Source organism: Rhodnius prolixus, unplaced genomic scaffold (genome assembly GCF_049639745.1).
Source record: "Rhodnius prolixus isolate KJV_2025 unplaced genomic scaffold, Rpr scaffold_6, whole genome shotgun sequence".
Lineage (NCBI taxonomy): Eukaryota > Metazoa > Arthropoda > Insecta > Hemiptera > Reduviidae > Rhodnius > Rhodnius prolixus.
Window position 1 is genome coordinate 4178015 of NW_027411634.1, and position 23429 is coordinate 4201443.

General features: G+C 30.9%; 1 protein-coding gene and 1 long non-coding RNA gene across 19 annotated transcripts in view; both read right to left on the minus strand.

Annotated features, from left to right (window-relative positions):
- Positions 1-813: 813 nt before the first annotated feature.
- LOC141461355 (uncharacterized) lies at positions 814-8631 on the minus strand. 4 transcript variants are annotated; one of them, XR_012462782.1, is made up of 7 exons: positions 7728-8041; positions 7403-7647; positions 6089-6780; positions 5364-5504; positions 5142-5186; positions 1258-4792; positions 814-1178 (listed from the first exon to the last, which is right to left on the minus strand). It is a non-coding gene; the product is annotated as an uncharacterized lncRNA (long non-coding RNA). The 4 variants fall into 4 exon arrangements; XR_012462784.1 differs by lacking the exon at positions 814-1178 and having other exon boundaries at positions 2412-4792; positions 6089-6246; positions 6690-6780; positions 7728-8042; XR_012462781.1 differs by lacking the exon at positions 814-1178 and having other exon boundaries at positions 2412-4792; positions 6089-6246; positions 7728-8027.
- A 4463-nt stretch (positions 8632-13094) lies between these two features.
- Positions 13095-23429, minus strand: part of LOC141461362 (neuronal calcium sensor 1-like) — a 340287-nt gene continuing 329952 nt past the window's right edge. For all 15 annotated transcript variants that reach the window (XM_074142364.1, XM_074142350.1, XM_074142356.1 and 12 more), the window contains 3 exons: positions 20685-20758; positions 17891-18103; positions 13095-15775 (listed from right to left, as the gene is read on the minus strand). In XM_074142364.1, coding sequence (XP_073998465.1) covers positions 15665-15775; positions 17891-18103; positions 20685-20758 — 398 coding nt within the window. In that variant the 3' untranslated portion in view covers positions 13095-15664. The remainder of the gene's footprint in view (positions 15776-17890; positions 18104-20684; positions 20759-23429) is intronic.

Below are 23429 nucleotides of genomic sequence, written 5' to 3' on the forward strand. Positions count from 1 at the left end.
CGTAAATGTGTTGAGGTGAGTCTCATTCATTCCTACCTGGAAAATGTACCCACGTGCTACCTTGTGAAGCTGTTCTTTCAGGTACCAATTTTTTTTTTAAATAAATTAATTCATTCCACTTAGAAAAGTTTTAATTTGATTGACGAATATTTAATTTGAAACTCAAATAACTATTAATTCTTAGCGTACTTGTTTTATATTACTAGACAAAAGTGCTTCTTTAAAACTTATTTTAGTTAGCTAAATCGTTCCGTGAATTTTGGTCATTATTCATATGAATTAGAGAAATGTCGCTTTGACGGTCGGAAAGCAACTATTCTCCTCACCCTACTCCACCAAGTTGCAGCCTAGTAATGCTCAGCTTTCATCTGGAAATGATTATCTCTATGGGCCCTACTTCATATCCAGCTACCGAAAATATTAGGTGCTTTTCTTTAAACCTATTCTGGAGAATGAAGTCAAGGAAATCTCTACTTACCTCTCTTCCTGTGTGGGATTGTTTTTGAGGTAGTCTTATCTATTTATTTTATACGTTCTAAGTATTGCAACATAAACTAATCGTATTTTTTTGATAAATTATCTTTTTCTTTAAGTGAGAATAAATAACGTTTTAATTTTTGTAAAACTGAATCAAAGCCATCAAAAGGTTTGATGACTAAATCAAATATTTAGTTATAATATGTAATATGCTTGTTTATGTTACAATCTTATAATTTATATGAATTTTTTACTTTTATATAAAGAAATAAATTATCTAGTAGGAGAATAAAAAACCTTAGATTTAAAAAAACAAATATTTATTTGCATCTTTTACATATTCAATTACAAGAAAAAAAATGTATATTTCAGTCAATAAAATGCAAAAAGAAGTGCTAAAAAAGGTTAAAAGTAACAAAAAAGAATTATAGAATTAGTTCCAAAAAACATTCGTCAGAGGGCGCCACCTATCAGGTGTTGTTAAAAAGTAGAAAGCAGCGCTGTAACCTTCCTCTATATATACGGCAACAGAAGAAATTTTCGTCAGTATGACTTGAGTAATGCAGGGGGGTAGGTCGCTCTGTCGCTCCAAACATATCTTGTCTTGACTAACATTCATCAACTCTCTCCCCAAGAATCATGATGGGTAGGAAGATGTTGTCGCTTCGCCGGTTCTTAATTAATAATATTGTATTCAACTTCTAAAATGATGAAGAAAATACAAAAAATGAAAATGAAAACTAGGTAAAACTCAGTAAACATTTTAATTACTTTTATTACAATAAATAATGTTGATTTTCAGAATTAATACTGTTGATACTGTTCATCAATGGAAGCCCAAGTGAAAAAGACGTAAAACATCAATCCAATGTGAATGCATCAACAAACATTGGTTAGGAACCTATAAAAAAAAGTATGTAATTATTGTACGTAAGATGCATGTGTTTATCTCAATTAAAAATTGCATGTTGAAAACGAATTATTTTGTTGCTGAACAGTAATAAAAAGTTATTTTATTTATTTTTCCTTTTAATCTTTAAATTCATATAAAAAAATAAAATAAGGCTAAAAAAATTAATAATATTGTATTCAACTTTCAAAATGATGAAGAAAATAAAAAAAAAAGAAAAAGTAAAACCTAAAAGGAAGGTTACAAAGTCTAGAGAGTGTTAGAAACAAAAAAGAAAACCGAAAAGGAAGGTTAAACATGGCCGCCAGAGTCTAGAGAGTGTGTAAGAAGATAGCAAGTTACAACAATGGCTGCCAGAGTCGTGAGAGTGTGTAAGAAGATAGCAAGGTTACAACAATGGCTGCCAGAGTCGTGAGAGTGTGTAAGAAGCATTTAGCAAGGTTACAACAATGGCTGCCAAAGTCTAGAGAGTGTGCAAGGAAGGCTACGAGAGGTAAAACAGACAGCACGAGCGATCTAGTGACAGCTGGTGGAACTAATATTAGTGGTGGGGAGCCCGTTGTCATGGTGATATGACGCCATCTAGAGGGTATATAAGAAAGTTCGCGGCGCGGGCCGGGCCGGGTGGGGCGAATATTTGCCTTCCGACCGTCGAGGTGAACGCATCTCCCTAACCATTAACCATGACATATTATCAAAGATTGTTTATGTGGAGAGAGGTGTTTTGTTTGACTAGATTAGATATTTTTGGAACGACGAGCGACATAGCCCCCTCCTCACGAGTACGACTCTGCAGTCGTACTGAGGAGACATCTTGTTTGACAGTTGTATATAAACAGTTTAAATGCTACCTGGTGGCAAACATGTGAACTAAATTTTGTTTACATAGTAAACAAGTCCAGTAAGTGCTGCAACCTGGTGGCAAACATGTGAACTAAATTTCCTTTTTCTGTTTTACGTCTTTCTGATGCAATTTTTTCAACTTTTTTTTTCTTTTTCTGCTTTTTAACGCTCTCTGACGCCATTTTTTCGTACTACTATTACTTTATTTTATTTTTTTGTTTATTGTAAACGGAATTTTTAGTTTTACATTACTTTAATTTGCCTCTTATCATTTTTAGTCTTTTTTGACTTTGTTTTTAGTTGTAACTTTGCAAATATAATAAAAATAACAAGACTATGGGAAAAGAGAAAATACATAATGACTTTTTTAATCATTTATAGATAATTCTTTATTTTGCTACCAATTATACATTTTTTTTCTTTCCTTTTACAAAAACATTTTAAATTCAATTACATCTTTTAGGAAATGATTCTTAAAATTACCTACATAACAAAATTAAAATTTACATTACATTTTCAAACTTCAAATATATTTTTTTTACAAATAATCGACTAAATAATAAAGAATTGCAGTTGGATAGGTGTTTTCCAACGTCTTTTTCATTTTGGCTTAATTCGATGACCCTGTTTGGCAGGAAGCACTCCAGGTTCGCCTGTTTCAACTCTGAAAAATAACATTATACAATGAGATAGACTGTTCGTCTACTGAATCTTCCTACAAATCAAACTCAACTTCCGTGAAAATCAATGTTAATTTTTTATACATTTAAATAAAAATAGATCAATCTTTTAGAAAGAAAACGCAAGAAAGTAAAACTGAGTGTTAGTAATTATGTGAATTTAATTCATTTTCAAAATAGCAGTTTACTGCACTCTTTTAAGTGAAATAAACATTTTTTAAATAAACACTCGTAACAACTAGAACCTTTGTCGAGTGCACATCTCTCTGCATAGAGGAAGGTTGCGGTCAGGTTATACAACATTTCTTCATTTATTCCCCTTTTTAAACTACTCTTTTATATAATAGAAGGTTAAATAAAGATTATATCTAGCTAAAAACAAAATAGGTAAGCAAATAAATATATTTTTCAATTATTCTCCTACTTTTATGAAGGTTATGAGTTTATATTGCAACATATTTTTTGCATGCTACATTTTTATATATGTTAGGCAATAAATAAAGATAGTTACTAAAAGATTTTTCTTTATTCTGGCAACATCGTCTTATTCGTATTGATGAAAATTTCAGCAAGCAAATTAACAAGCAATTCTGAGGTAATGTTATAGCATTTTATTGTTGAAATAAACCTTTTTTGAAGCAAACTTACATTAACTTACTTTAATTTAAAACTTTAACTTAGGTTTTATAAAACTTAAATCTCATAATTTATCAAATACCTATGGGGAAAATTGTTTTAAACATCTTAATTTTTCTGTGAAAATAATAAATCATTAAACTTAAAGACTGCAGAGGAAGGGGAGCAAAATGGAGAGTAAAAAGTAGGAGCTAAAAAGGGATTTATCATTTATACTTTACATTGCAAAGAAATATTGAGTACAGAAAACCAGTGAACTTGGAGGTGTTCCAGTCATGCACATGCAATTTTATGTAAGATTAAGAACTTACTTGTTTTTCAACCAAATTTGCTCTCAGTTTCCTTATTTTTGTAGAATATTAGTTTCATTCTTCTCCCTCAGGTGGTGTGTTTGTTAAGAATAACTGCGCACTTATTAACTGACGTTGGTTACTACCTACTCTACTGTGACTCCAGTTTACCTCTCTAACCTAGAGAATAGTTGGTCTCCCACCGACCAAGCGACATATCCATTACTATCACCCAACATCATGATTCTTTGGGAGAGGTGTTGAATGTTAGACTAGACTATGTTTGGAGCGATCTTGCCCTCAGCATTACTCAAGTCTTACTGACGAGAATCTGTGCTGTTCACGTATATATAGTGGAAGGTTAGCACTGCTACACCTGGTGGCTATTTCTGGAACTATTTTTACACCTGTGAGATAAGTGGCGCCCGCTGACGGATTTTTTTTGGAACTAATCTTTTATTTTTGTTTTTTCCTCAAATTTCTTTGTTTCATTAAGTTTCTCTGTTAGTTTTAAACGTTTTTTTAGTAATTTTTTGTTTTTTTATTAAATTATATATGTATATTTTCTTATCATAGAAAGGAAAATACTAAGTTCACGTAACAAAAAAAGCTCTGAGAACATCTGTAGTGAACACATCGCTCTACCCCTTCCATCAAGTGTTCCAGCACTGCTGCATAGTGGACACTTTTAAAACTAATACCAACTTCCTAACTTATTTTTTAGCGTATTAAATAAACAATAAACAATACTTTTTTAGAACCTTTTTAAATTTAAAAAAAAATTATAAAAATATTTTTAAATAATAAATTGATATTTAAAGAACATAAATAGAATGCATTACAATTTCTTTCAACCAAAACCTAATAAAATGGTACATTACCCTTCTTCTGGTGAAACTATAGCAACTTCATAACACTTGGATGGAATTGTCACCTCCTCAACTTCCTGGTTTAAGCTGAAACATAGTGAAACAAACAAACATTAGTTAAAATGAAATACAAAAGGGAATTTGAAAGTATTTTATTCAAACCTAGATACTTAGGATTTTGAAAGTAATTTTTCATTTTTACTTTTAAATCATCGTATTAAGCAAGAAATTAGCTACTTATGCAGAACTTGTATCTTTTCATATATATTTCATTTATATCAACTTGAAGACAGCGAGTGAAAGTGGTATTAATTGTCAAATCATTCATAATTTAATTGACAAATATAAATGTATATAAATTTACCTAAAATCGTTACTGATAGGATCGATTTGTTGGAAATAAAGTTTATTTTACATAAATGGAAAATTTACTTACTGAATAAGTCATGAATGAAGCAAAATAGGGATGAAACTTTCACTTCTACAACAAGAAACGTCTAAATGTAATGAAACATTTTCTTTTCAAAGATTTAATAAATAAAATGGTAATTAAAGTTTTACTTTGTATATAAAAATATATTTGAAGAATATAATCACTACTAAGGTTTTAGCAAGGGTATATATTACCTAACAATTTAATAATGCAATGTACACTCACCTAGAAATGTAGGCCATCATTTTGTTTGAGAGAAAAATTCAAAATGTAGATGGTTATAGAAGACGTTAGTTGTGACATGGAATCGAAGATAAAACCCCTTTAAGGATTTTTCACAAGCTACAATGAACCAATCTAAATTGCCTGAAAAAAAAAAAATATATAAGAAAACATATTTGAAACACTTCAATGAATAGATTTGATATTGTCAAGTGATTCAATGAAAATTGAAAAACTGACATGCCCACACAATCTAGCGGCAGAACTAGGAACCATATAACTTTGTAGTTCACTATTATTCCGGTAGATAGTGTGCTCTGCACTATTTTGTCCAAGCTTTTTAATTGTTTGTTTACTATTTTTGTCTATATTGGGAAAAGATAGGGCTGGTTTTTTTCCACCAACATATTGGTAAATTGAGGCGTTTGGAGCCAACTGTAACAGTGCATACCAATATGTTGGTTTTTTCCAGCTCTCATATAAAGTAATGGTTAATGTGCAAACAAGACCACAAATACAATAAATAAATAAATAAACTATTTTTGTCAATTATAAATCTAAATTTTTATTAATTTTCATGATAAAATATCATTGGAAATCTAATCGTAATATAATTTCTTCTACATTAATACTGTTTCTCTTAGAAATATAGGTAGAAAGCTCTTGTTAAGAGAAGTTTGATTTTCTGTTAAAAAGCTTTGTAGGCATTAACAAATGGATAAAATTACCTGTAATACACGAACACTTGGTTGATTTTCTGAATTCCTTGTAAACTGTCGAATATAGAAATGGATGCGAATTACTCAACCCAAGTATAACAGAAGTTGATGTAATCTCAATGGTAATTGCTTGCCGGCGAATTGCTTAGAGGTCGAAGAACGAAACACTTTATAAACAGTAAATACTAAATTAAAGCACTACCTTCCTATACATATATTTTTTTAATGCAATTTTGATGATTACAAAGATGTGGATGACACAATTATCTCTAAAATCGTCCAATTAATGTTTTGAGATTTAATGTTTGACACAACTGCCATACGAGGTTTTAATGCACAAGCAAATGAAAGAGTAATTAATTCCACAATAAAATTTCAATTCTAAAAAATCATTAATTAAAAAATATGGAAAAAACAAATAAGAAAAGCTATTACTAACTGTAAAAACACACATCACTACTGAAACTGAGTAGCAAAGTAGAACATACGAATTCGCAATAAACTCAATAGCATAATTGAATACACGACTTATTACAGAGCTAATGATAATATAACTATTTTCCTAAAATACAGTATGTCTTTAAATATTGCATAAATATTATTTATTTACAATTAGTAACTTGACTTTTTATATTAAGAACTTGGTTGGACATCACTTCAATTTCGTTATTAATAATAACATTGCATTCTTGAGACAATGCCTGCAAAAAATTCTGAAACTTAGCTAATTTTCTATTAATGAACCTATAATTCTTAAACAACAAGGAGGATTTCGTAAGTACAGAAAATAAATTTATTATCCTAGGACTATTTTGTCCCCTAAGAATAAAAACATGTACAATTTGGAGGTCCTGTTACTTTGGCCGGTATTTGAGTGCAGTGAACTAAAAGAAAGTTTATTTGCATTAATTCTTAGCTGAGATTACGTACCTTATAAAAGTGTTATTAAAACTATTCATATTATTCAATACTTCTTGAATAAGAAATTATAAAGTGGAACACTGCAACGATGGATCTAAACTTCAGTATGACATTTAGTAATATGCTATCGTTTTGGGAAGTAGAAATAAGCGAAAACAAATTGATGATAGAAATACTCAAAGACAAGGCATCACAGAAGTGTGAAAAATAATAGTTTAGGTATTTAAAACGGAGATACTAACAAGAACAAAAGGAAGAAGAGAACAAAGAAGTGTTGTATTGCAAGGATAAGTAAGGAAAGTTGAAGAATGTCTGTTAGGTTAGATTAGTTTGTTTATATTGAGGTTTAGTTGGGCTTTTAAGTAAAGTGTGCAGAAACTGAAGATATATAAAGGAACCTACCTTTTCCTATCTTTTCTCCGATTAAGCACAAAGAATACTGAATAAATCCCAAAATAGCAGCAAAGATCTCTTGCTCAGTTAAACAAAACCATTTTGCTCCCTCAATATTTATCCAATCTCTCCCTATAAATCACTTTTCACCTTGCACTTTACGGCTAAAATGTACGCACCGAGACACGACGTGATTGCAACCAATACAATGTATAACCTCCACATTGGTTATCTATCAGATGCATCTCGTGCCACTGGTGACAAAAATTATAGATAGATTCTATTGTTATATTACGGTCTATTAGAAATTAAATTACTTTAAATAATTATTTACCCATCTTTCAAAATATTTATATTACCGTAACTGCAATTCAAAGTACCTCTCAAGTTAATGGATCATCTTTGAACAAACAACGTAACTTAGTGATTTTTCTTTGTATATAATGTGATGAATTTGAAAAGTGGCCCAAGAGTCCCACATGTCCATTACAAACATAAATAGCAGTGACCCATCAGAACCAATTTTTTTTATCAAAAGAATAACACTGAAGGTTATATCTTTAATCTGTATAAATATTAATTCGGAAGATATAGTAAAAAGATTCAAAAAAGCCAAATAAAAATGGAAAGTTTCATTTAATTTAAACAGTAATGCATCATAACTTCGGCGATGAATTTGAAAAGTGGCCTAAGGTTCCCACCTTTTGGTGACAGTGAAAGTGTGTCTTTTGTACCTGTCCGTAATTAGTAATAATGTTGCCTATAATTTCAGAGGTAAAAGACTTCCCTATTAGTAGAAGTAGTACACAGGTCTTCTTCCGAAACCTGAAAGCAGGAATGTTCCGCATAAACGTTAACTCGATTTAAAAACTCTAAAGAATCAAGTGGACAATAATTAGATACCATAATTATGTATTCTGATATTTACGATTATCGCAATACTTCCTATTTATAGTGAATACATCACCGGCCAAAAGTTTCTAGATGTATCAACATGCTATACGGCTTAAATTCGAAATCATGCGTTCAATAAGTACCTTGATGGATATCCAGTAACTGGACAATTTTAGAAAATTAACAAATGATTCAACCACAAGGGTTCCACTTACCTCGTAAAAAAGATTATACCTCATCCTAGAATAAAGCTGGTACATTGTCTTCACAGAAACTATTTCGATCATTAACTGACTACAGTACATTTCTTATTAACCTGAATTTGTTACAGAATCTTAAAAGTAAATCTTTTTTTAGAATAGGTGCTGCTTTCTGGTAGTTATTTGATAAAGTAACAAACACTTTTTTGTTCTTCTTTGTTTTCTTTAATTAATCCAGTGTGCTTATTATTTTTTTAATTAGAAAAAACTATAATTAGGTGGTAATATGTCTTTGTTAATATATTTAATTAAAATAATTTTAAAATAAATTGTATTCCCTGGGAAAAAAACAATAAATGAATGTTCCTTCCCTAGAGGCCATATTGACATTACTTCTATATAGGCAAGTTAAATTCGCAGGGTGGGAGGGTGGGGCTAATGTTCTCTTGATTTATGATTAATAATCGTTAATTATACATAAAGGACACTTTACCTTCGAATTTTTGTGATCCTTAAGAGAAGCGCCATATTTTATTCATTCTTATTTAAATGAATATATTTTTATTAATTATTTAAAAACTTTAGCATCAATTAAAAACTTTTTAACCAACATTTGTTACCACACTCTTACATTAATTTATAACTTACTTTAACCAACATTGAGACACTTGGAGACTTTGTTAGATATATTTCGGGTGACCAACAACAGAGCAGTGTTCTCTCCTCCATCTTCTAGAATCTAAAAGTAATTTGTTTGTGTGATATTTTGAGACAAGTCAGACATATTTAGAGAGACCGACGACAAAGTGTCCTCTCCCCTTGAAGTCTTAGATCGTACTGAAGGTAATCTGTTGTTACATTACTATATATATAGAGGTCCAGTTAATGCTTCTCTTGATTTATGATTAATAATCGTTAATTATACATAAAGGACACTTTACCTTCGAATTTTTGTGATCCTTAAGAGAAGCGCCATATTTTATTCATTCTTATTTAAATGAATATATTTTTATTAATTATTTAAAAACTTTAGCATCAATTAAAAACTTTTTAACCAACATTTGTTACCACACTCTTACATTAATTTATAACTTACTTTAACCAACATTGAGACACTTGGAGACTTTGTTAGATATATTTCGGGTGACCAACAACAGAGCAGTGTTCTCTCCTCCATCTTCTAGAATCTAAAAGTAATTTGTTTGTGTGATATTTTGAGACAAGTCAGACATATTTAGAGAGACCGACGACAAAGTGTCCTCTCCCCTTGAAGTCTTAGATCGTACTGAAGGTAATCTGTTGTTACATTACTATATATATAGAGGTCCAGTTAATGCTGCACTCTAGTGGCGCTTATTCGAACTACTATTTTTGAAGAATGCCAATAATAGATACTTCCCCTTTAAAGTCTTAGATCGTACTGAAGGTAATTTGTTGTTACAGTTCTATAGATAAAAGTCCAGTTAGTGCTGCACTCTAGTGGCGCTTTTTGAAACTATATTGTAAGAATTTTTTTTACTTAATACAAATGCAGCACTATTGTCACTGAAACTTTAATAGGTTCGATGATATTAGAAGAACGAATAGTATTGCTGCTTACCTTATGATATTTCCTCGTTAACAGAACATACGCTTAGATGCCTGCCTCTCTTCATGAAACATTAAAAAAAAGAAAGAAGCGAAGGCGAGCCACCTCGAAAACAAGAATTTGGGAAATATTTTGAAACTTTAATGTGTTTTATATTTGTGATAAGTTGGGAATTTATTTCATTTTCTTTGCGTATTGTTGAATTTCAGTAGCAGAAGTTCTCTAAATATTGGAATAGGTAGCCTAATCGAATGGATGAAACTCGTCTCTAGTATCATTCAGAGGTAGTAATGGAAACCAGATTAGTTACACAATGATTCTACTTTTAGTTTGATCTGAACGTGAGTAATTTCATTCCGCAATTATTCTATTTTACTCTTATTATAGTTAACTTTTCTCTTTACTTCAAGGTTACTAAATTATTAGGTGCCTTAGTTTACAATTACTATTTTACAAAAATAGAATCACTCCTTATGTTAGCAATAAGTCCATAATTGCGTGAATACTCTAATGCTAAAAATGGTGATAATGCTTGCATTTATTGTTCAATCTCACTTTCAGCAGTCAACTGCGCGCTAAGCTCATTATTAATAACAGAAATGAATTATTCAATGAATTAGGAAGAAAAATCTTTAATTTTCAAAGTGATAGGGATGAATATCAACCAGGACAGATCTGAATGTGGTAGATGCTCTTTTTTCTGGTCATCTTACTAGTAATTTGGTTACCCTAGATTACTGCATGACCCATGATTTTTGTTAACCTTAAATACCATTCAAAAGCAAAAAAAAAAGTTATTTATTTAACCCAACGTTTAGAATTTACCGAGGTAAAAACAATATTTGCTTTTAATGTTAGTTAATTACTTCGTGTACTAATTTTTTAGTTATTGTTTTACAATACACTTCTTTAGGAAACAAATAATAATTAAACCAATGTTTCTGTGAGTAGTCAGGGAACACTTAAAACGTCACATTGATTATAGGGAATTAGAAGCTATTAATATAAACTAGAATTACAATTATAGCATTCATTGATAAAGTGACATCATTTTTCAAGATCATAATGAAAAATATCACGATATACAATTGCTGATCAAAGTTAGATGCAATCTCTTCCCTTTTGAACTAAGCTGCCCGAAATATTTAAGAATAGCAGCTCTAAGATTGAAGAATAGTGCTGAGTCTAAAGTATGTGAAAAGAATAGTTCGGACTACCAAGTGCCCAACCTTCAGCTACAAATTTATATAACTTATCTTAAGAAATAAGTTGTCCTTCAACAATCGTTATAACCATTAGCTCATTGGCTAAAATAATTATATTTTGTATTAATAATTATTTCAAATTATATTCTTATTTGTTTTTAAATACGCTTTTTTAATTATTTCACCTCTCTCCAATGAAATGTAACAAAGATCACACAAGATCCTTTTGGAAAAGTATCCAGTAATTACTGAAAATTAACTATTTTTGAAAGGGACGAACACTTCACTCCAAGTAATTTACTTTACAGATGATCGATTTAGAAACTTAGTCAAGTTAGATCGACTTGGAATTGGAATGTACCTATCTGAATCAATGACAGCTACACTTTAGTTAATTTATATATATTTAAGGCATTTCATTTTATTATTGTCATGTCTTTTACGCTTACCTCTGAAAATATTCTAAGTCAGAAGTTAGAAGCAATTTATATTCGTGCATCCACACAAGTAATAAACTCTTTTCTAATGAATACCAATGGGCCAATACCATATCTGGTTCGTAATTTTTAGTTTTTCTCTCTGCTGAGAATACAATCTGTGGAAAATACAGAAACATCTTAGAATTAGACTATGTCTGATGCACTCAAATAATAGTGTTTGATCGTTATATTACATACAATGACAATTTTACTGAGAAGAGATAGGGTCCACTAATCTGAGAGATTTTGGTACTAAGTTGCTGTAGGTTCCCTTATTGGAAACCAAATGAAAAATAAAGATTAGGTATGCTGCGATCTTCCAAGGATTTACGGGACTTCAAAACGTAAAAATATTGGCACAATCGCACACGCTTTCCTTTTATCACATAAAAAAATCAATAAATTAAAATATACGCACAAATAAATCTTTATTTATAAACTAATCATTTTATATTATTATTATTATTTTTAAATAAATTTCCAAATTTATAGAACAATTAATTACAGTCATTTACAGTTTTTAAAGTTATTTTATTTTCAACTTTAAGAGATCCAATTAAATTATTTGTTCTTTTCTAAGCGTTAAAGACTTTTTTAAGTTTTGTAAAAAACTTAAAAAAACAAACTGTAAACAAGAATTATTGGTTAATACTTTAAAAAACTTTTCTTAAAAAATAATTTTACCATTCACTAAAATATTCTGTTATTGGAGATTTATAATTTCGTATTATATTTTACCAAATTAAATAATTTCTTCATATAAAACTATTATTTTGTTTTTACTAAATAGGAGTATTTAAAATCAATAAAAAAATCTTAAAAAAGTTTTAGTATTCACTAGGGAGATAATAAGTGCAAGTAATTTTCACATTCTTCTATTGTTACAATAATAATAATAATAATAATAAAAAAATCAATATCTTTTGTTACTGTATCACTCCATTAATTACTCTAAAATAGTTAAAAAGAATTCGAATAAACAAAACATTTGAAAATATGATAGTTATATGGCGTAATTTCATTTCTATTGGCGATTTTTGGGCTCCTGTAAAATTTACTAGATTTGATTTTGTTCAATAAAGAACTGGTGAGAATTTGATTAGGTTTTGCACTTAACGTGAGCAGTTCAATCAGATTACCCATTTTGATACCCATTCATTAATTTTCATTTTCTACTCACAGTAAAAAATATTGTAACGAAGTTGACCTGGGGAGAAAAGAAAGGCCTAGATTGTTCTAGGGGTTGAGCGACCAAAGTCGGTAACAGGCCACCACTGTGTAAACAAAAGGGCCGGCCTCTACCTGCGCCGGAGAAGAAAGGATCTAGATTGTTCCAGGAGTTTAGTGACCGTAGCCTGTAACGGTCCACCGCTGTGTAAAAGCCAGCTAAGAGAAAGGCCGCAGTTGGGGGTGGTGGCAGTATGTGTTTTCCAGCCAATGAGCGACAGGTTGGAGCGAGACAGACGGAGTTGGAGTGAGACAGAGAGTTGGAAGAGGGCGGCCCCAGTTGGGGTGGTGGCAGTATGTGTTTTCCTCAGCCAGTGAGCGGCAGGAATGGGGCAGTCGCAGTTAAAGGGAGGCAGACACAGCTGGAGAAGTCAGTTTTTAGTCAAGTTCTGAGTTAGTTTTGAGAAATTAGTCTTTTGAGTGAGTTTTGTGTTAGTCTTGGAAAGTTAGTTTGGAGAGACACTTTGGAAGTGACAGTTTTGAGAGAGTCAGTGTTAGTGCTTCAGTGTTAGCCAGTTGGGCAGGTAGTCAGTTAGTGAGTAGAGCTTTGTTAGTGCAGTTGAGTCTAGCGCAATTCGGTGCAGTGCGGACCAGTGGTCAGTCGTGGAACAGTTTTGTGGCGTTACGTAGTGAGTAAGTAACAGTAAACTGTTGTGACTGTTGTAAATGGTAATTGTAATGAATAGCGTTAGTTGCTGGTAAATGTTAATGTGTTAATAAATCAGGTTATTACTTACAAATTTAGCGAGTTTTATTATTTTATCAAACCCACATATTAAATTAACTAGTGGCAGGCATTAGTTGTGTTGTTAAAGTTTTTAGCAAAAAGATAGAAAAACTTTACAATATTGTGTTGGCCCAAAAATAAATGTTTAAAAAAGAATTAATACAATTCACATTAAACCGCAGAAAAGTTTCCTATTATTTATGGATAAAGTGATACAGTAACTGTCTATTTAATTTAATTATACAAAATTGATCATCAAATCTTGCCTTATTCGTTATTTTTTTTTTACAATAATTTAATCAGTACAATTTATTTCCTTTTGAATTTCATATAAACAGCAAATTTCTTAAAAAAATATTCAAAAATTTTAAATTTTATTTATTGATTCAGTTAAAAAAAGAAAAAGAAAGGACGTTTCTATTTTGTAAAATATATTTTTCTCATACAATTTTACAGGTCGTCTTTCCAAATTTAATATATAACAAAAAATCCATGGATTTTCTTTTTTCCAAATCCCAAAAAACAATTTTAAATTTTATTTTTGAGCACATTTATAGATTTTATTTTCTTTATATTTAAATCTTTTTTTTTTTTTAACCGACGACGTAAAATTTTTCTTTCAAGTTTCCACAATTCTTTAGGGCTATTGTCTATAATTCATTCCACAAGAAATGGTTGTAGGCGAAAGAAAAATAAAAAAATGAATATAAGACAAGAAAATAGGGTATACGTTTTTCTTTAACCGAGAACCACCACTGAGGGAACATCACTATTCGTCATGGCCGCATGAGGAGTGCTCTTCCGTTACAGAAAACATCTCTAGTGTTCCCCCCCCCCCCCCACCATTGGGGTAAAATTCCAGTTCCTTTGTAGTCAATCACGGGAGGAGAGAGAGACAGCGATCTTTTAGATCCTTTATAAATTGCGTTCCAATAAAGGGTTTGCCACAACAAGCTCGACCCAACGAGGTGGAAGTACTTATAGAGAGAGGCTGGAGAGGATAGAAATGTTTCTTCAGTAGCCACAATGAAATCTTAATAGTTTCTGAATCTTTTTTTTTTTTGATGGGGTCATTTAATATTGATTTTAAATTGTTTAAAAAATATTAAATAATTTACAATTATGAGTTACGTTTCTCTGTACAAATTAAGTTGAACATAAAAAATAGCTTATTGTTAAAACTTAACGTTATTTTTAGTTAGTTTTCACTTTCTTTCTTTTTCACAAGATTTATTTATTGTTTATTTACACAAATAGTTCTGGGATGGACACATTGAATGAACACCATAACACTTACATTTAGTTTTTTTTAGTGATCTCTTTGTTTTTTTACATCTATGATCTTATTTATTTTAACCTATTTCTATTCAGATTTTTTCTCTATATTCGAAAAAGGGGGATAAGGATTGCTTTCCTGTTATTTTAATTATTTCCAAAATAAATAAGTAAATAACAACGTGTAACACCTTCTTACAATGATTCAAAATTAAAATAAATGTATCACACCTAAGAAATATTTTTAAAAAATTTAAATACAGACATAACATACTTTGCTTTTTTTTTAAATAAAAAAATTCTTGACTAGTTTCAGATAAAACTGCTTATAGATCTTTACTAGATATTTCCTTTTTTTTTTTAATTTATTTTAATTTTAAAAATACATCTTTGAACTTCTATCACAATTACATTGGGGGAAACAGGGGAAAGGATTTTTATAATTATTACAAGTTATTCAATTTCATTTTAATTTTCAATTTATGTTTTCTTCATAAATTGAAATATTGAATGTTTATTTTTAAATTTAATCTTTCTTCTTTCACAGTACGGAAAGGCAGGCATATTTTTTTTTGTTTTATTTGCTTATTTTCCTTCTTCGCTTTTTATCTTGGCTTTTCTAACATTGAGCACTTACGTGTACCACTAATTTATTTACTTTTCTAAATAAATAATATCAAATGGCTGAATCAAATACAGCCATTGATCTTGTAATAGTCTCATCTGAGATACAACTTTCCAAAAATTCATCTAAGGTAACTACACCATCTTTGTTTAGATCCATTCTCTGTAAAAAAAAAAAAGAAAAAAGAAGACAATTAATGAAAAATGTATTAATAATCGATATTATTAATTGTACAATAATTTGTTGTAGTTATGGTAACTTAAGTTAACAAAACACAAATATAAGAAAAAGCTTGATTTTTCAGAGAGTCAGCAAACATTATGGGAGAAAGAAGGAAATTATCTGAGTGGTTAACCCTCTGCACTACCACTCGGTAGTCCCAGTTTCGAGTTAAGCAGGCAGCAAGGAATACAACTATTTAACCGCAAATATTTTGGATCAATCAATAAAAGTTGACAAATAAAACATTTTTTAAATTTTAAATAGAAAATAACACAATTTCCTTAAATTTCTATTAATAGAAATCACAGAGAGAAAGTCATGTGAATCTGACAAGAGATTTTTTTTTTCATTCATAAGAAACAGAACTGTGGTTATGGGTCAGAACTTTCGGCAAATAAGAGCGGAATCAGATGGGATGATGTAAGAGATAAAGAGGTTTTGTAATCTAATTTCTGTAATGTCCTAAATTTTCATTAATCTTATAAGGAAAAGGCCCAAAGTTAGGGGTTACCTACCAATATCGATCTTTATTTTCCTGATTCTTGTTAGAAAAGTACGAGAACTATGTGTATCCCGAGTTTATGTAAAATGGAACTGTTGGATCCCCTCAAAATGTATATCACGGTTCGCCTAGAACGATTTTAATTAAAAAGTTCACCAACATGAAAATTTTTTCTTTCTCCTTATTATTTGGGCCAAAACTAACCAAAATCCACTGAAAACCAAATCGGTTTACGTTGCGGATTTTTTATTTTATTTTTCAGTTCAAAAAAACGGCTTTTTTTTTTGCATTGTTAAGCCTAATAAATGGAAAAACAATACAGTTTTTTTGCAAAACCAATGCATGCATTTTGAAGCTGAGGGAATTTCCGACAGAAATGATGTATTTTATAAATGATAAAAATGAAATTTCGACATTCAAAATCAATAAAAAAGACATTTTTGAGCAAAATAAGGCAAAAACAAGGGTTCCTCGCATTTCAATTCCTGCAAAATTCAATATTTATAAATTTATCATTTATAAATTTCATTAAATGAATTTGACTTGGAAAATTTCACTTTTCCCAGGGTATAAATATTGTATTTTGCAGGAATTTTTCTCATTTTTGAAAAGTCCCATTCCCTTCCACAAAAAAACGATGATTTATTTGTTAAGTAAGCTTTGAAATGCGAGAAACCCTTGTTTTTGCCTTACTTGTTCAAAAATGTCTTTTTTATTGATTCTGAATGTCGAAATTTCATTTTTATCATTTATAAAATACATCAATCTGTCGGAAATTCCCTCAGCTTCAAAATGCATGCATTGGTTTTGCAAAAAACTGTATTGTTTTTCCATTTATTAGCTTAACAATGCAAAAAGAGCGGTTTTTTGACCTGAAAAATAAATTTAAAAAAATTCGCAACGTAAACCGTTTTGGTTTTCAGTGGATTTTGGTTAGTTTTGACCCAAATAATAAGGAGAAAGAAAAATTTTTCATGTTGGTGAACTTTTCAATTAAAATCGTTCTAGGCGAACCGTGATATATCATTCAACGAGTTGCATTTCTACAAATTTCTTTAATTTTTGTTGGATCCTTTCTCAAAAGTACGAAGTAATTGATGCATTACTTTCATCATTCACTCCTGCTCAAATGCAAACATATTTTAATGTCAGAGAAAATAAAATCCCCCTGAAGATAACAAAAATAGTTAAATTACATATTTCTGGGTACACAATACCATTTCTTTTTAACAAGAAAACTTATTTTATATTATTAAACTGGTATGAAATTTCTGGTAAACCGGCACAATTTTTTTTGGTACACAATCAGCATGAAATAATGATGAAAATAATGCAACACGTTCTTATTTTACTATAAACATTCATGATAATGGTCAAAAATACAATAATTCCAAATCTGTGTCGTCCTATTTTTAGTTTTTTAAATTAAATATTAAAGTGACGACAATTTTGGGAAACCTTAATTCTTTTAGTTGTACCCCAAGCTATTTTCAAATAAACTGTCTAGAGGCAATTTTACTAGAGTAACGGGTATATTAAACAAATCAACTAACCTGAAATATAAGATCTACTTTTCCCGCAAGTGCTTCTTCTTCTTCTGGTTGTGGTGACAGTCTTCCAAGTAGATTATACACCGAAGTAACTACGTCCCATAGTTCATCTCTGGTTATCTTACCATCTCTATTTATATCGTACAAGGAAAAAGTCCAACGCAGACGTTCCTCTAAAGAACCACGACAAAGTACGGAAAGCCCTTGTACAAAATCCTGTAACAAAAATAAACAACTAAAATAATTTTTTTATTATTAATAAATCCTAAATTAGATCAAGAATTAAGCAAGATTTTGTTTAACAAGAGGTGCCTCAAAAAGAAACTGAGGAGTTTTGTGTAATCACTAAGAGAGCTGTGAAGATAAATGTATGAGTTAAAAATACCGTAAAGAGTTTTTCGTGGTGACACGCATGTTAATTTCATCCCTGACCAGTTTTGGACTCATCCTCAGCAGGATTAATTAGGTGTACAGTACTTTTACAACACGAGTTCATACGTCGTAATAAACTTACTGACTGAGTGAGGAAGGTTACACACACTAGAGTGTAGTGTTATTCAAAATGTTACTGAATCGCAAAAAAAAAGAGAAAAATAATGAAAGATAAATTAATTAAACCTAGTGTTGTTTAAAAATTCTGTCACGTTTAGTGCATGTGTTAATTTTTTAAAATTTTATAGGAGTATATTTTTATACGGAGGGGGGCTGCAAATTCGGGCATGAAACGCAGAATTAATTAAACATATTTCATTTGTAATGGGAAATAATTATTGATGAATTTGCGATTCTAATCATTAAAATAAAATGCATCAATAAGTTAAACCTAATAAAGAAAACTTTAAAACTGTAAAGAACCGTATGTACTGGTAAATTCTATTATAGTTTTTATGACTTTTAATTTTTTTATGAGGTTTGCTCAGCAAGTTTTCTGGGCGTTTGGTACGGAATGATTTTTAAAAGTGTATCAGAGATATAGTTATTATGGTCGTTCATATTTTGTAAATGGATTTCTATTGTGTATTTGTATTGTTTCAAATACGTGCATACGTTTTCCCTTCCTTCTATATGTAACAGCGCCATTGTGTTGATACTGTCCAAATAGTGACTGTTAGATAAAGGTGGTTTGCTTAATTGAATCTGTTTTGTTGTTATCCAGCACTGAGGACCTAACATTTGAAGTATCATTTTAGTACTCAGTGGGTTGAAATGCGGGTTTTGGATTGCAGTATTTGTACCCGTTCGGAATTGAATGTTCGGTTGAGCCCATACTTCTGCTCCGTTCGTCTGTACCATTTGTCTGCGGTCTAGTGTTTTGTAAATGGTTAGTGATTCAAGTCAAGATTTGATCTGCAATCAAGTAGTTCTGGAAAGTGGTTCGAAATGTTTGTTCACATCTTTTCGTTTCAGTCGAGTATATGGATTCCTCTTGTCAATGTACAGTCCTAATTATCGTACTACGTCAGTTGGAGGAATAGCAACACCGTCCAGTTGAACTGGTAGACACACACGGATTTCTGTAAAATAAATGTGATGTACACAGATTTTTGTTCATTAATTTTTGTTTTTTTATCAGCGGAACCACGTTTCGAGAAGGTTTAAATGAATTTTAATATTGTGACTGGCCTAAATAGAATCATAGTGTGATGAGAGAATAGCAGTATTGTCAGCGAATGTTGAAACAGTAATGTTTTGGGTCAAAGATAATCCCGGCACGGTGTATTAGAAAAAGGCAAAAGACCTTGAATACTTCCTTGAGCGATTCTAGCTTTAAGGGTACGAAAGACGAGAGGGCTTGCCTTAGAAGAACGCGGTAGTACCGACCGGTTTAAATACGTGCATAACATTTATGAGTACAAAATGAAAAGCCAAAAGTTCACGATGGAAGAGTATTTTGTATTTCTCTAGATCCAGGCCAAAATAAAGTTTTCTTTAGAACTTAAAACATAATTTATGTTAGGCCAACATCCTACCGAAACTGAAGAAAATTTAATCACATAGACAGTGGTAAGAGAAAGTCTAGAACGTGTAGTTTTTTCGGATTTCCGGATTTCTATTATTTGTTTCCCGATTTTTCCATTTTTCAAATTACACCAGAACGGCATCATCAATGATTTTCTTTAAATTAAACATTTTTTGTTTAATAACCAAAACCGCCTTACAAATTTGGCAAACAGACTACAGTAACAGTAAGAAGGGTAAATTTTTCAAGAGTATGATGAACCAATTGCCTAAAAGACCTTGGTTTAAAGGTACAGGCATGAACAAAAGAATGGTTCTTGCAATAAGCAGATAGAAAGCGAACCATGTATTCTGCGGGTCCTATCTACATCGAATTGATAAGCGATTTACTCCGTTGTGCGAAAAAATGTAAAGAGGAAGAAGATTTTTAAACATGTCGTCATGGAGTGCCCACTGTATAAGAAAGAAAGAGATGAGCTGTTCATCTCGCTGTACAAAAATTTGAGTGCGCCGTTTAGATACGAAGACATCATCTTTTCTAAATGTCTATGTCCTGAAACCTGTTGAAGATTTGATAAACAAATATATTTGTAGATAGAAAGTTACATCGTTAAGAACAAATATTATGGGTAGGAATGAACTTCGAAGTTGGCTGTATGGTGATAAGACAATAATAAAACAAATATATCTCGAACGAAATGTTAGAAACTTTAACTGAAGTAATTTGAAATACATATATTAATTTGTGTTATGAATAATTAGAAATCAAATGATTTCTCTCGCTTCATTTGAAATTAAATTTACATTTCATCTATTTAGAACTGTATTTATGCTTTACCTGAAAACTAAGAGTACCGTTGTTGCTTTGATCTAACGTATGGAACACATATGTGGCGTACTGGCTCGTATTCGCTGTAAACATAAACATAGAGATCACAAATATAGAAATTCATGTAAAAACTAAATCTATAAGCAAAATGAAGCAAAATTTTATCTCACTAATGGAGTAATTATCAATGAGTTTATCTGGATCAACATTTACAAGAATAAGATGAATCGGCGATACTGGATTAATGTTTTGGATTTACCAATTAATAGGTAGCAGCCTATTTCCTTACTGGGTCTTTTGTATGTACCTTTATTACATCCAGTTTGAACTCAGCTTCTTAGATAAGTATTTTATGAAGCTTAACTGCTTGAGATCATCTTCACCCGAGGATGAAATCCAGAAGAGAGATGAGAGAATCCCGTGAATAATGAGAAAATAACCCTTCTTCCCAGTTTGAGGATAGCTTTCATTGCCGATCTCCCATCGAGAATGGTGGTATTGTATGAGACAGACATCCCTATAGCAGTGGTAGGAAGGTAGTCTCAGTCACTGCTTTCGTTATGCCCAAACATGTAGTTTTCAAAACCTTTTCCATAACACATATTTATTCTCAAAACACTTTTAAAAAATTCTAAATTATTTTTATTGATGGTTTTGAGCGTACAACTAGTATTCTTTGAGAAAGCTTATCATATAAATACAAATATCAACTCATGACTGAGAAATGTTTGGGTTTATGCGAAGAGATTAGATGCAAGATAACTCCTTAAGATTGTTGTTTCATTTATTTGGACTTCAATGAATTCTTAGGTGGCTGGAGTCAGGGTCTGATTTTTGACGTAGACTCAGCTTATGTTGCTGTTGTTGAATTTTCTTTGGACTAGCTTTAAGGCCTAAAGAAGTTTTGAATAGCGTAGAGCTTGGACACTCATCAGGGCAAATAGTCATTTGAACATAAGAAACTCAGAGCTTTAAGGAACATCAAACTGTTCAACAACCAGAGATACAATCAGTACCAGTCCGTTGAAGCAGCAAAGAAGTAACTCAAGCTCAATGACCAAACTACCCGGTTTCTACCTATTACGAGGATCCAAACAACAACAGGAAGTCTGAAACCTGTGAGCTGCAGTTCTATTTGCAACCACCCTGATTTTTATGCAATTTGGAGTAGCTTTAAGGCTTAAATGAGCTTTGATTAACGTAGGGCTTGGCCAATTGTATTTTAAACAAATTAACTATATTTTAAAATAACTGAAATTAAAAATAAAAATAATAAAGGTGCAATTGATTAATACCATTAACAAAGGTGTCACGAGACAATTCTATTTAAAAGACTGCGTGTAACTTAACCGAGTCTGCCACCATTGCAATTAACTTTTAAAGCAAGTAAGTAATTGTTCTAGTATATGAAAGAAGATATTTTATTTCTTTCAATTCATTTACTTGAATTCTCTATTCCATTTCGTTTAAATATTTTTATTACACACACACTTGGCTAATGTACGATAATGGAAGTTAAACTTGTACTTGAATCCGTACCAACGTACGACACTAACCCCAAGACAGTAAACACAATTTACAATTAATGTAGAAGACCTCTACTCAGCTCTTACTAGTTACAGAAACAAATACTCCTTATGAATGTAAAAAGTAAAATTGTGGGTAAAGCGAATAGGATCTTAAGAAACATAAAATTCGAAAAAAATTGCAAGATTTGGAAAACCTATTGAATAATTAGTCTCGTCGACTGACAAAGAAACCACCAGCATTATTTTGAATACCTTAAACTGTACCCTTAACAAAAAACGTATTTAGCACAGAAGTGAATCTAATGGATCTGAATTCAGAAAAAGATTCTTAATTAGATTTCAAGAAAATGTAGTTGCAGAACATGTTGTTACATCGTTAAAAGACCCCGAACAAAATAACTTAGCAACCAGTTGCCCATAATCTTTAATTCATCTAGAACAATTACTTATTAATGACTTCCAGTACCTGCAATTAGCACCCCGTTAATCTCTATCTCTCTCTTCAAAACGAATAAATCTTTCGCCTTTTACCCAAAAACCTTAGAAAGTTGTATAATAAAGCTCAGAGACTACTGTATATAGAACGATATATTCCAGCTCCATATAAACTCAATTGAAAATTAAGAAGAATTAAACAACATACAAAAATTCATAAATAACTGAATAATAAGCCAGCATAACAAGGCACGAACGCAACCCTTACAAACAACCAAATAATTTAACCAACAACCCAAAATATTCTTTTGACATAATTTACATAGATATACTAAACTCTAGTAAATAAGAAACACTCAACAAACATTGACGCTTTCTCAAAATTTGGACAAATATATCCTATTAAAACTTTTAAACGCCCCAGAAATCACAAAAATGGTTTGACACTGTTTTAACCAATATCAAAGTCCCATTGAAATAAAACAGAGTTTAATAATAATTTAGTCAAAGAACTACTAAAAAATGTAACAAATAAAGTCACACATGACATGTGCAGATAACATAACCCCAAAAGGTACAGAGTTATGGAAGCTTTCATTCTACCGCAATTGAAAACTTAAAAATAACAAATCAAAACAAAATCTAAACGTCACCGGACAGTCAAAAATCGAAAATTTGAATAGCGTACCGCTTGGACTTGCCCCAAATAGTCAAACCTATTCATAAGAAGATTCACAAATCGCAACACTTTTCCTAGCTCTAGTATAGTTTGAAGAATAACACGGATTTC